This window comes from Bolinopsis microptera, chromosome 12 (genome assembly GCF_026151205.1).
Source record: "Bolinopsis microptera isolate Bmic1 chromosome 12, MBARI_Bmic_1.0, whole genome shotgun sequence".
In the NCBI taxonomy this organism is placed as follows: domain Eukaryota; kingdom Metazoa; phylum Ctenophora; class Tentaculata; order Lobata; family Bolinopsidae; genus Bolinopsis; species Bolinopsis microptera.
Window position 1 is genome coordinate 4,211,070 of NC_087083.1, and position 13,579 is coordinate 4,224,648.

At 36.7% G+C, this 13,579-nt stretch overlaps 1 protein-coding gene across 1 annotated transcript; it reads right to left on the reverse strand.

Annotated features, from left to right (window-relative positions):
• Positions 1-32: 32 nt before the first annotated feature.
• Positions 33-13,555, reverse strand: LOC134824433 (protein unc-45 homolog B-like). Its single transcript, XM_063836340.1, has 15 exons — positions 13,510-13,555; positions 13,165-13,302; positions 12,780-12,967; positions 12,378-12,577; positions 11,430-12,051; positions 11,094-11,192; positions 10,351-10,455; positions 9,476-9,909; positions 9,093-9,214; positions 8,536-8,689; positions 6,984-7,243; positions 5,731-5,928; positions 4,921-5,033; positions 418-594; positions 33-385 (listed from the first exon to the last, which is right to left on the reverse strand). Exons 1-14 carry the CDS (start codon positions 13,550-13,552, stop codon positions 463-465), a joined length of 2,808 nt encoding a protein of 935 aa, XP_063692410.1. The 5' UTR covers positions 13,553-13,555; the 3' UTR covers positions 33-385; positions 418-462.
• Positions 13,556-13,579: the final 24 nt, after the last annotated feature.

A 13,579-nucleotide genomic window follows, 5' to 3' on the forward strand; every position in this document is an offset into this window, starting at 1 on the left:
GAGATACCATTTTAAATGATGAATTAGTTAAATTGAAACGGTTACAAAATCTTAAATATTATCTCCTTTATCATCAACAAATTTTTAGATCCCATATTACAATATTACGTCATGTCATTGTCATATAAATTTATTTTTTCCTGCGAAAAAAAAAACATTTATAGATCCATTGCATCAGAAGATTTATATAACATATAAAGTCTTGTTCATCTACCTCTACTAAGTAGCCAGCAAGGTTGCGTGAAATAAAAAAGACCAGCTATTAAATTATAAAAGGAAAATAGGATAGCATAAAGTTCAGAGTTCCCTGTACATCAATAAATAAACAGTAATTAGTAATTACATCGCCCCCAGAGAGAGAGTGGCAAGGTGCGGCTAAGAAGAAGTCACGTGACAGCTCAAGAATATGGTTGTTAGGTCACGTGACAGCTCAAGAAGATGGCTGTTAGGTCACGTGACAGCTCAAGAAGACTGTTCTTGAGGAGCAGTGTAAACGTAGTCGCCAGGATTACTCTGTATTAGACCCCAGTGTTTGGCAGCTGCCATACAGTTGTTCAGGAGATCCTTCATTACTCCCCCTTGCGTGCCCATTCCCTGAAAAGGAGGGAAAATATGGTCATGTGTCACATGTCACGTGTTATTTTATATAGTCAGATTTTAAGGAACATAACTCAATAGTAAGGATATTACATAATATAATATTACATAATATAATATGTAGAAGAGACACTTATTTGTTCACTTTTTGACAAAAAGCGGCAAAACCTCTTTCTCACATGGGAAAATACAATGACATTTGACACCACGTGGAATAACCTGATCTATCAACTTAGTCCGGAACTGTTAAAATTTCATGTCAATGCTATCCATGACACTGCGTCAACACCTAGCAACCTAAAGCTTTGGAATAAAGCCGTTTCAGGAAACTGTAAACTCTGCAGCAAACAAGGGACACTCAATCATATCTCAACGTTCTGCAAGGTTGCACTAAGACAGGGACGTTTCAACCGGCGCCATGATCAGGTCCTACGTGAAATCATGAAGACTGTTTCATCACAGATTGACAAGTTTAATTCCGACATCGCCAAGGAATCGAAGAGGGCACCGTCGGTCTTTCACAAGGCAGGCAATAAGCGCGAGAAGGTTACCCTAGCTGACCCAACTCATCATTTTTTTTATCAATAAACTTTCAAATTGTTACACAAATACATCATTTTATTTCAAAGAAAATATCGCCGAATGACCTTACATGCCTTGACAAGTGACCGAGTGTAAACAAAATAAGGGACACCGAAACACCAGTTGACCAGTAAACTGATCATAGCAATTACATCGGGCCCTAAATGCACCTATAAGTGAAGCGATGCTGCAACCAAGGCATGCTAGGTTTATTCCATTGAACTAATAAGGTTACAGCCTAAAATATAAATATAATAAATAACAATGTACCATAAATCATAATTATAAACACACTTTATTTAACATATTTTATTAATTATACTTCATATCAATTTATATTTAGACAATATAGTTACATTAAGGTAAATTGTTTAACTGTCAGAGGATGTTATATGGTCGTTTAGAACTGTCCAGAGGTACTTAATTAAATGGGTTTTAAACACGGATGGCCTTGAGATTTCCCTTAATTCATAAGGGAGTTTATTCCAAAGAATGTGTGCTCTGTAAAAGTAAGACTTAGATATGCCTGAACATCTGGTCTGGCTTGACGTAAGGTTTTGTGGAACTTGAGGAGAAATGTCACTAATCATACTGAGATCGTCTAGATGTGATCGCCTTAACCTACTTCCCATGAAACGTCGTAAGTAAGGTGGAAATGTCACAACTGACATGTCATAAAAAATATTATGAAAATATAATATATCCTTGTAATCAAACCTTACCGAGAGTGGAAGGATATTTAGTTCCTTACACGCTATGAAATACCTTTTTTTGTCCCTAAGGCTCAAGTAAATATCATTAAGGATCCACTTGATACCTCTTTTTTGTATCGATTCAAGTTTCTCCACCGAGGTTTCTGAATGAGGCCGCCAGACAATTGTGCAGTGTTCGAAATGACTTCTAACCTGAGATAGATAGAAGGCCCGACGTTTTTTAGTGTTCTTGGTGAAGTAACATGTTCTTTTTAGAAGGCCTAACCTCTGACTAGCCTTAGAGTATATCATATCACAGTGATGTGACCAATCTAACTTACTATTGATATGTACTCCAAGATCTTTTTCAATGTCTGTGTATTCGATAGCCGTTTCATTCATTGAGTACACAAAATTAACACTACGATTCATAGAATATGCTCGGGTAATAGAAAGAACGTGACTTTTTGAAGGGTGAAACACCATCTTATTATGATGAGCCCAATTTTGAAGACTGTTAATATCCCGCTGGAGCAGCCAATGGTCATCCTGGGACGTGATTCTACGCCATATTTTTGTATCATCAGCATACATGGTTATATTTGTTTCCGGTGACAAATCCTCTGTAATGTCATTAAGAAAAAGTATAAATAAAGTAGGCCCTAAAATTGAGCCCTGGGGGACACCTGATCTAACCTGACAGGGAGCAGACATTTTATTTCCAATGACAACCCTTTGGTATCTGTTTTCAAGGTAGCACTTGAAGAATCTCAGTAGAGATGCATCAATGTTATATTGTTCTTTGAGCTTCAACAGAATTATGTCGTGGTTGACAGAATCAAAAGCTTTTTGGAAATCAAAGTATATTATGTCAGTGCGAACATTGTCATTGAGAGATAGGGCTAAGCTGTCACAGAAATTTACTAGCTGAGTTGTACATGATTTCCTACTCATAAAACCATGTTAACGTTGATCAATAAGATGTTCACATCGATTGAGCAATTCATCCCGGATTACTTTTTCGTAAACTTTCATAATAATGCTTGTCAGAGAAATTGGCCTATAGTTGTTAACTTCAATTTTAGAGCCTTTTTTATGAACTGGAACAACGTTTGCCATTTTCCAATCTGCTGGAATACATCCAGTTTTATAAGAAGCTTCAAAAAGGATAGCAAGAGGCTTAGACAGGCTCACTGAACAGTACTTTAAAATTCTTCCATGGATATTGTCGGCCCCTTGCGCTTTACTTGGATCAATATTTTCAAGTAAACCTTTGATTTTACAAGTGTCGAAATTGACCTGAAAATCACGGTCACTGGAAAAGTCGATATCTATATCATAATCACTACCCTCTGTAAACTGTTCGTTAAAATATTTATTGAATAACTCACACTGTCCTTGCGGATCGGACCGTAGGCAACCATTGTAGCTGACTGTTTCAGGAATGCGATTAGAGTTTGATTTAGATTTCACAAAAGACCAGAACTTTTTGTTAATGAGATTTCTGTTATCATCATCTTCAAAGTTTGCGTCCAATTTTGCATCAACGAGATTTTTAAAATCCCTCCTAGCTTTGGAAAATTTTAAATATTTTTTTGGATTAGAAGACTGTTTCCATTCGTCATGTAGTCGCTCCTTTTTTCTACATAAATCAAAGACATCTGAGTCAAACCATGGGGGTTGAAATTCATCGGAGACAGATATCTTAGGAATATGTGAATTACAATGAGAAGTGAAAATAGTATTGAAAACTGACCAGGCCTCTTCGACTGGTTTACCACTAAGTAGATGTTCCCAGTTTTCAGAATTCAGTGCATTATTTAAATGAGACCCAAAGATATTTCTTTTCAGATGCCAACGACTGGAAGATAATATTTGATGAGGATGAGAGACAGAGGAAATTCCCGCAGCACATTGCAGCTACACCACTAAGACCTGATGTAGTGATCTATTCAGATAAAGCAAAGAAGGTTTATCTAATGGAGCTGACTTGTGGAAATGAGCAGAACTTTGCTGATCAAGAGAAGCGAAAGATGAAGAGATATCAGCAGCTGACAGAAGAGATAGAAGCCAACGGATGGGCTTGCAGAAGAAGTGGGAGCTCGAGGCATTTACAACTATAGCCTCCCAACCTTTATGAACCACCTGAACGTAACGAACAAAGAGAAGAAGGCCTGCATGAAGATCGCTGAGATCAGCCTGAGGGCATCGTATACCATCTATTTGTCCAGAAACACTACCATATGGACAGATGATTGGGAGTTAGTCAAGAGACCAGTAATAGCATAGTAGGAGCGTAGAATGTTTGGGCCCAGAAAAACATGTTTAATACCGCTATGAACCCGTCATAAGCCGGGGACTACTATGAAAGTGATGATGCTGTGTTGTTGAAAGACCTTCGACCTGGTCGAAGGTCTTTCGACCAATCTCTTTGATTGGTCGAAGTTCGACCAATCAAAGATGTACATCATCACGCCAAGCGGTTATGCTTGTAGGTGAATATACACTTATAGAGTACAACAACTTTATAACACTCCTGTATATAATATGTATATAATATGTATAATATGTATAATATGTATAATCTTACTATATATAAAGCGAGACGATATATATATATATATATATTTATTTATCCGCACCATTTTACTGACACCACGGCATCAACTTTAACACGGGTTCCCGCAAAAACCGTACAAGATATAAAACTGAAACTTTTTTAACTGATTCAAATGCTTTAATGGCCTTCAAATCAGCATGAAAAAATCGAAAATCGGCCAAGGAATAAGAATTTTAGTACCCAAAATTTGGATTACCAAGTGGTGTCAAAAACGCGAATTAAATAGGTAATAATTATTTTTACTGTGTACTGGGAGACTAGGAAACTGATCCGGCCACCAAAAAGCCTTGACACCAGTCTTAAAGGTTTGACGGTACGGGTTCCTGCTAGTATGTATAATATGTATAGTAGTAATGATAATAATGGATAATATGTATATAAGATGTAATGGATAATAATGGATAATAAGGGTTTTAAAGGAGCACAAACCATCTGCAGTGCAAGTAGACATTCGAATATCTGAGTGTTAATGATCTTCTCAGCTATTTCTTTGTCGGCAGCTAACATGTTTTGAAGTATAACCAGTAGTCTGTGTCGAATACCTAAAATATTGCAGTGTAATATTGCAGTGAAATGAAAAGTATAACCAGTAGTCTGTGTCGAATACCTAAAATATTGCAGTGTAATATTGCAGTGAAATGTTGGGGGGGGGGGGGGGCGTCAACCTCATAAATATACATAAATTAATAGGTATTTATGAGGTTGATGCCCCCCCCCCCCCTCAAATATTGCAGTGTTATGTTGCAGTGTAATGTTGCAGTGGTTTAGCAAAGAAAGAAAATACTCGTTAAAACTGTATTGAACACAAGTACAAATAGAAACTTGTAGGTTCATAACCTACCAAGACGCGCGCCGTGTTTGACACCAGTTAAATAAAACCAACCTTGATCCTCAAGAAGAACAGTAAGAGTATCACCAGTTAAATAAAACCAACCTTGATCCTCAAGAAGAACAGTAAGAGTATCACCAGTTAAATAAAACCAACCTTGATCCTCGAGAAGAACAGTAAGAGTATCACCAGTTAAATAAAACCAACCTTGATCCTCAAGAAGAACAGTAAGAGTATCACCAGTTAAATAAAACCAACCTTGATCCTCGAGAAGAACAGTAAGAGTATCACCAGTTAAATAAAACCAACCTTGATCCTCAAGAAGAACAGTAAGAGTATCACCAGTTAAATAAAACCAACCTTGATCCTCAAGAAGAACAGTAAGAGTATCACCAGTTAAATAAACCAACCTTGATCCTCAAGAAGAACAGTTTCCATGACGACCTCCTCAAAACTCCCGATGTTCATGATACACTTGCAGATCCTGGTATCGGAAGTGAGATAAGCTAGTGCTCCCAGTGCTGCCACTCTTGTGTGGTACTCCTCATCTGCACAGAACACAAACACGGCTTTCAAACGGTCCACTGGCTCTGTGCTCTCTTTTACTTCTGGTGGTCAGATTAGTTCGTTATCATGTTATTTCTAATAACTATTTATTATATTTTGTAACGTCAACTAGTTAACCCGATCAATGTCTGGAAAACTGCAAATTTTCATATGCCCAGCAATTATTTTCTAGGAGGAGTCGTGCGAGATGACAATAAATAAGAGGCCGCAGAATGATGAGTACTACCAGATCCCGGTGGAACTAATTTGATTTACAGGGTGAGTTGAAAATAGTGTGTGGAATGTAAAAATCTCTAATTTTTTTGACAAATGAAATATCCACTTAATTTTTGCATATTTAGGTAATGAAAATATATACTTTTTATAATAATACAATTAAAATACTTAATAATTAATAATTTGCTTAACCCATCGTCCTTTATTAGCTAGGACATGTTGATAACGTGTAAGACAATTGTCTATAGCCGACTTGACTGTATTATGGGGGCAGGGGGGTCTTCATGGAAATTTTCTCAAAATCGACTTTTTAGTTAGTTGTTTCTGATAGAGGGGAGTAATATCTATCAGATGCTTTTGATGCCGTGGAAAAATATCGTTCCTAGCCGAAATTATTGCCGGTCAAAGGTCAGCGCGTGTGTGGTAATTGTATTGCGCGAGCGATTTTTGATCGCGTGCCCTGAAAATCGAGTCTAAAAATCTATTTTCTCCTACATATTTTGAGCAATCACCCTGAAACTTTCAGTATATGTTCTAAGGATCATTTAAAAGAGACAGAATTTTGAGATAGGCCTTTAAAAAATTTTTATTCGATTTTGAAAATCTTGGACCTCGTTTTTTGATGATTTTTTGAGGTCCACGATTTTCAAAATCGAATAAATTTTTTAAAAAGGCCTACCTCAAAATTCTGTCTGGCTCATCTCTTCTAAATGATCCCTAGAACATATACTGAAAGTTGTATAATATCACGTCAGGTCTACCTTTACTATAAGTATAATATTATGAGATTACACTAACACTTACCAGGAAGGTATCTCTCCTTGAACTGGTTAGTAATTAGTTAGTAATTAGTAAGTAATTAGTTAGTAACTACACTAACCAGGGAGGTATCTCTCCTTGAACTTGTCACTGAGAGCCAGGTTACACACTGCTTGAGTAGCGGCCCTCCTCAGCGCCTCATTATCCTCCAACATCTGGAAGTCAATGTGGTGACACCCTCCTTCCCTGATAATCCTCTCTCTCACACTGTCACTCACACTGGCCAGGTTTGTGAGCCCCATTAGTCCGTCGTATACTAGAAACGTGTTCTCATTGGTGGACTCTATTAGTGAGATACACGGTCTACAAGCGTCCATCGCACTGAGGATATGTAATATTAGCGAGATACACGGTCTACAAGCGTCAATCGCACTGAGGATATGTAATATTATGTACATACAATGTATTGTATATACAATGTATATACAATATGTATATAATAATATACAAATACTCATGTAACCATTTACCATGTTCATTGACTGATCTATTCATACTAGTTAACAATACGTTATCTTTAGTAGTTTAATTTCCCCTTACTCTGTGCCTAGCACTTCACTCTCATTAGTCTGCATTTAGTGTTTAAGCCATTAGTAACCCTTCTCTCCTTGTTTTCACTGTCCGTTTACCCAGCATCGTGATAATTACCTGCACTACTTTATTTATTCTACCTCCTCCTACACGAGGAATTCTTTACACGTGGCTACATCACGAGTTACCCAGCATAGTGATATTTACCGGATACTTTAATTTTTCTCGACAATTTGTCCCTCTTTGTTGTGATATGTTTCATTCTCTATTGCGACAAGTTAACCAGTTATTAGCTTCAGCCCACTTATTATCTTCTAGTAGTCTATATAGACCCTCTTTACTTTATAACCTCTTGGTTGTGGCACTTAATTCTAGGGTGTTTTAGTCATTAACAGTTAATCTTCCGATTTTACGGTCTGTCATACGTTCACTCAGCACCTGTACTGATTACCTGTATTAATCACTAATCTCCATCTCTTTGTTTTTCCCAGCCGCTAATCTGTAGCTCACTTTTAATCGACCCAGTTTAGACCTCATGTCATTTAGATCTTCTATGTTGAGACAAGTTTTCAGATAATGGTTTTATAATTACGGTACTGAGCAGTACTATTTATCACAACTACCTATTTATATAAGTATATAGCACACTTCACAATCGACCCATCTCTAGACCCAATCATGCAAATGAGTTTATGTCACCATCACCTGCAACAAGAGTTTGTTACCAGCATCACGGACAAAGGATAGGACAAAGAAGACACTATCTGCCACACTTATAGAGCCTGGCAAACTCTAATCAAAGGTAAGTCTGGCAGTGGTTCACACTCTGTTGATATCTCTTTAATGAGACTTGATTGAGGCCTCTCAACTTCCCTAGTTGAGTGTGTCCCACAACCAAGCTCATTGCCTAGAAGTCCTGCATTATTATAATGAACCTGGACATACGTGGCAAGTTTAAGCTCTTGAAACCAAACCAAACCAAACTAACAATACGTTATTAATAATTAATTTTTTAATACGTTATTAAGTTATCATTAATTAATTTATTAAATGACTTGATACGTTAATTATTCGCTACTAACCGTTGTCCGCTGAATGCTAGAGCAGGGTTCATTTTAATTGCTATTTTAGCGATGGAGTGGGCTGCATATCTCTTTCCTTCTATTGTGTTCTCACCGAACAGATTAAGGAGAGCTCTAGTTCCCCCCTGCTGTACAACAGCACCACAGTTCGCACCTGTTAATAGTTAATAGTTAGTAGTTAGTACGTTCAGATAAGGTATTAGTTAATAGTTAATAGTTAATAGTTAATAGTTAATAGTTAATAGTTAATAGTTAGTAGTTAATAGTTAGTGTGTTCAGATAAGTAATTAGTTATCAAATACAGTTATTTATTTATTGATGAAATGAGTTTTAGTCATTCAGATGAGCAAATCAAATATTTGAAATTCAACATTAATCATTTTATTAAACAGTTCATTTAAACGAAAAAACTGGAAACTTCAACTCTGTTAAGACAGCTTACGTTATCTTAACAGAAATCTAACTAGTTGTATTATGTATACAATATATTATATTGTATTGTACATTATAAAATATGAACACTCATCGAAACAAGAAGATAACGGATAATAACTTACCTTCATCACTAGAGATGATACCGAAGTAGCTGCGAGCAAGGAACTCTCTTGTACGCTCGCTATCAGCAGTAGAACAAGCAGACAGAACACTAGGCACACCGGCAACTACTAGCTTACTTATCCTGGTAATTAGTTAGTAATTACTAGGTAATTTGTTGGTAATTGGTTGGTAATTGGTTTGTAATTACTTGGTAATTAGTTGGTTATTAGTTCGTAATTGGTTTGTAATTGGTTGATAATTGGTTAGTAATTAGTTGTTTATTAGTTCGTAATTGGTTTGTAATTGGTTGATAATTGGTTAGTAATTAGTTGTTTATTAGTTCGTAATTAGTAAGTAATTGGTTTATAATTGGTTAGTAATTAGTGCTAGTGCTTATTCTAACCTGGTTTTCAAGTTCTCCTCACTATCCAGCTCGTGAGCCTGAGGTACGTTCTGTTTAGCGTACTCAGCGATTCTCTGCATCTCCGGCGCAACATCCGGTATGTCGTACGAGTTAGTAGCGTTCATGAAGATACACGAGAGGGAGTAGCTAGTACTGGGGGAGGGGTTCGTGGAGTAATCACAGATTATCTTCATCTGTTCGTCGTCGTGCACCAGATTGTGCTTCACTTCTGCGTCTATAGTCAGGTACGCTAGAGCTTCTATCGCCCACTTTCTGGCTTCTTCTGTTGGGTTCTTGACGAGGAGTGCCCGGATTTGTTTAAAGATCCTCGCTCCGGCTCCCTCTGCTATAATGTTCTTGTTAACATCCCCACCACTGCTGGCACACATCTTACTCATGGCCACCAGCGTGCGCAGTTTCACTGAGTCCTCCACCTGGTTGGTACTCGTTTAAAAATAATTATTAATAAATAAAGCTTAATACAGAATTATAGCTTAGTTCACTTGAATGGGGATAATCTTCTTACCCTTGTTCTGGAAAAAATTAACTTGACTTCAATCTATATTTTAATCGGCTTTAATATGAACGGTACAAATTGATAAATGAAACGAAAGAATGCACTAAGCACGTACATTAGGAGCTTTGTAAAGAGTTATTAAAGAGTTAGTAATTAGTAAGTAATTAGTAAGTAATTAGTAAGTAATTAGTTAGTAATTAGTTAGTAATTAGTTAGTAATTAGTTAGTAATTAGTTAGTAATTAGTTAGTAATTAGTTATTAATTAGTTAGTAATTAGTTAGTAATTAGTTAGTAATTAGTTAGTAATTAGTTAGTAATTAGTTAGTAATTAGTTAGTAATTAGTAGTAAAAACGTACATTAGGAGCTTTGTAAAGAGTTTTGAGAATGTTAAAGTTTTGTCCAGCCAAATTGTAACACATTTTCTTATCACTGCACATCAGAGCTACTGTCTCGGCGGCTGTCTGAGGGGGGTATTCATTAAACTTATATTTAATTCATTAAATTGTATTAAACTTATTTATGTATTCTTGGTAAAATTATCTTTATCCCGGTTGTTGCGACAAGTCAAATAATTTGATAGCATTTTCACTTGTCGCAACAACCGGGATAAAGATAATTTTACCCAGAATACATTACAACAATGCGACTCATAAACAATACTCCAATCCGGATTTTACATAAACTTATTTATAATATAAAATTTACAAGCCCAAACGTTTGCACAGTAACTTATGACCCCTGTATACTGTATAGTGTTATATTACGTTTTTGTTGAATATTTTATTTAATTCTAGCTAGAAACTAGAAACTCGTGGCGATGAGGCACGTATGTTACGCGTTAGTGTCTGGCTCTGGAATTATGAGGACACTATAGTAATATACCGATAACTAAGGTGGCCTAGTGGTTAGAGCATCCGCCTTCTGCGCAGAAGGTTCAGGGTTCGAATCCCAGTGTCACCCAGTCTAGGGAGTAGCTAAGGATCCATTGAATCTATGCGATCTCCTCGGTCGACTCAGCCGAATTAATAACTAAAATGTACTAAATTTCTGACCTGCTGAATATCTCGAATTAATAACTAAAATGTACTAAAATTCTAACCTGCTGAATATTTGTGTCTTTAGAGCACAGTAATTTAGAGACTATCCTGTATATTTCAGCGTTATCCTTTATCACATCGCCTCCCGCCTCAAACGAACCCTAAACAGGAATACAGACGGTTAAATGAATTAAAACACTGAATATTATATATATCACTGGTAACACCATTAACTGTAACACTGTTACCCGTAATTACCTGTGATTACCTGTAACATAATTACCTGTAACACCATTACCTGTAATTACCTATAATAACCTGTAATGTAACACAATTACCTGTAATTACCTGTAATTACCTGTAATTACCTGTAATTACCTGTAATGTAACACAATTACCTGCAGCAGAATATTGAGCGCCCTCAGAGCTAACATCTGATGCTCCTCCTCCCCGGAGAGTATCCTAGGGTTAATAACAGTGGAGGTCTGCCTCACAAACTGTAGTGATCTCTTATCGTCTGCTCTTGTTCTGGCCCACATCTTACTCACCACTATAGAGATTTGTTGTGCGTGGTCGTAACTAACTTTTCCGTTCATTACCAGGGTTATCATAAAGTTTATCAGCTCTTTATTGAGCACCTCCTCGTTAATGACACGTGAGTCTGTTACCTTGACGACCGCATTGAGAAGCGAGTTCATAGCTGCATCTTTAGCTACTTTACTGCACTCTTTAAAGTATTCGAACAATGTGTTGAGGAGTTTGGGGACTGGGAACTTCTTGATGGGCTGACCGAGTTCTCTTTTAGTGTAATCATATCCCCGGTCCTCTAGCACTGAGTTAAACATCTCATATAATACACCGCCTATAAGCGAGGAGCACTCATTATTCTGCTTGAGAATCTTTATAGAAGTTGCCAGGGGAACACTCTCCAGGACGAGTTTAGTGCGTGGGATACTGTCACGTGTTAGACAGATAACACAGTTTAGGGCGTGTAGCTGGATCTTATCCTGGTGCAGGAACCTGGGATAGGTTATTATCTGTATGTGCGGAATTTAGTTACCATAGTTACACTACTAGTTACCATAGCTACACTACTACTCTGTATGTGTGGAATTTAGTTCGAGTAACTAAACGTGTAAAAGTAATAACGTGGGGTTCACGATTGTTTTCATCATTGAGTTATAGCGATTAGCGCACTGAACGTACAAATATTGCTGTGAATCAACAGATTCGCTGCATGATGAATTATAATACATTAATATACATTATAATACATTAATGTACATTAATATACATTAATATACATTAATATACATTGATATACATTAATAATTATAGTACATTACCTGGTGATATCCTTGAGGCCTCCCTTCATGATTACACTCTCTGATCCTGCTTTATTGGAAGTTATATTGACCAGGTTCTTCATTGCTAGTGTCTTCTTATCCACATCTGCCTCCTGATCCCGCAATGAACCGAGCATTTCATCTACAAGTCCTGTAGTACTCGTCATTAGATCCTTCCGCCCTTGGATGTCTTTTCTTAACTAAGGTAGTGGAATGTTAATTCGTATCTTAACAAAGATCACCAGACAGATATTATCTGCATAATTATGTTCGAAACTTGAACAGCTCATATTTTCACACAAAAGCTATGTTAAGTCCCTGACATGGGAATGTATACAATGTATAAAATATATAATGTATACAAAATATAAGGTATAATATAATATAACACAAATTTCTAACCTCCATAACCAAATCAATAGCAGTCTTGTTTTTGGGGTCTATCCTAACAGAGTCCATAGCATCCTTCAGTGCCTTATCAAGCTGCTTAAGATGCTGGTGAGCAACAGCTCTACGGTAGAAAGCCTTACTGTCTCCCCCTCCCATACTAATACACTGGTTAATATCATCTACTACTCCCTCGTACTTTCCTGCAAGAGTTTAGTGAGTGGGGGTGTGGAGTGCATTTTGTCAGCGTCATGTCTACAAATAATCGTATAATAAACCCGTATTTTGGGGGACCAGCATCAACAAAGCATCAACTAAGTCAAAATAACAAAAGAGAAAGAAAATAAAGTCAAAGGGAAAGGGAAAGTGAAAGCGAAAGTAACGCTAATCTGACAAGTACCTAGTTTGAGGAAGCAAGCTGCCCTGTTCTTTAATATAACAGCAGTTTCAGAGGATGTTTTACCCCCTAACATGTCCAAACCTTCTGTGTAAAACTTAACTGCTGCATCATATTCGCCTCTTTTAAACTGCTCGTTACCTTGGAAACATAATTAATTAGCGAGCGATTAATTAAGATAAATTATCGATATAATGTTCCTGAAGCAGCTGGATTATCCAGATTAATTAGATACGAAGTTAAATCATCGTAAAATCAAGATAAACTAGTTTTCGATGATCTGTTAGTGATAAGAAGTTAAATCATCTTATCTAGATAAATTAGTTTTTCAGCAAGAAAGCAACTAACCTCTATCCTTCAGAATTGTGGGGTTAACTTCGGCTGCTACCATCCTAAAATTTCATATCATTTAAAACTA

Excerpts from the sequence above, each read along its gene's own strand:
- LOC134824433 (XM_063836340.1), bottom strand. The coding sequence starts at position 13,552 with ATGGTAGCAGCCGAAGTTAACCCCACAATTCTGAAGGATAGAG. Across the intron at positions 12,052-12,377 it reads GGCCTCAAGGATATCACCAG|GTTCCTGCACCAGGATAAGA; the intron begins GTAATGTACTAT and ends AACCTATCCCAG. Across the intron at positions 5,034-5,730 it reads TGTTCTTCTTGAGGATCAAG|GTATTCGACACAGACTACTG; the intron begins GTTGGTTTATTT and ends GCAATATTTTAG.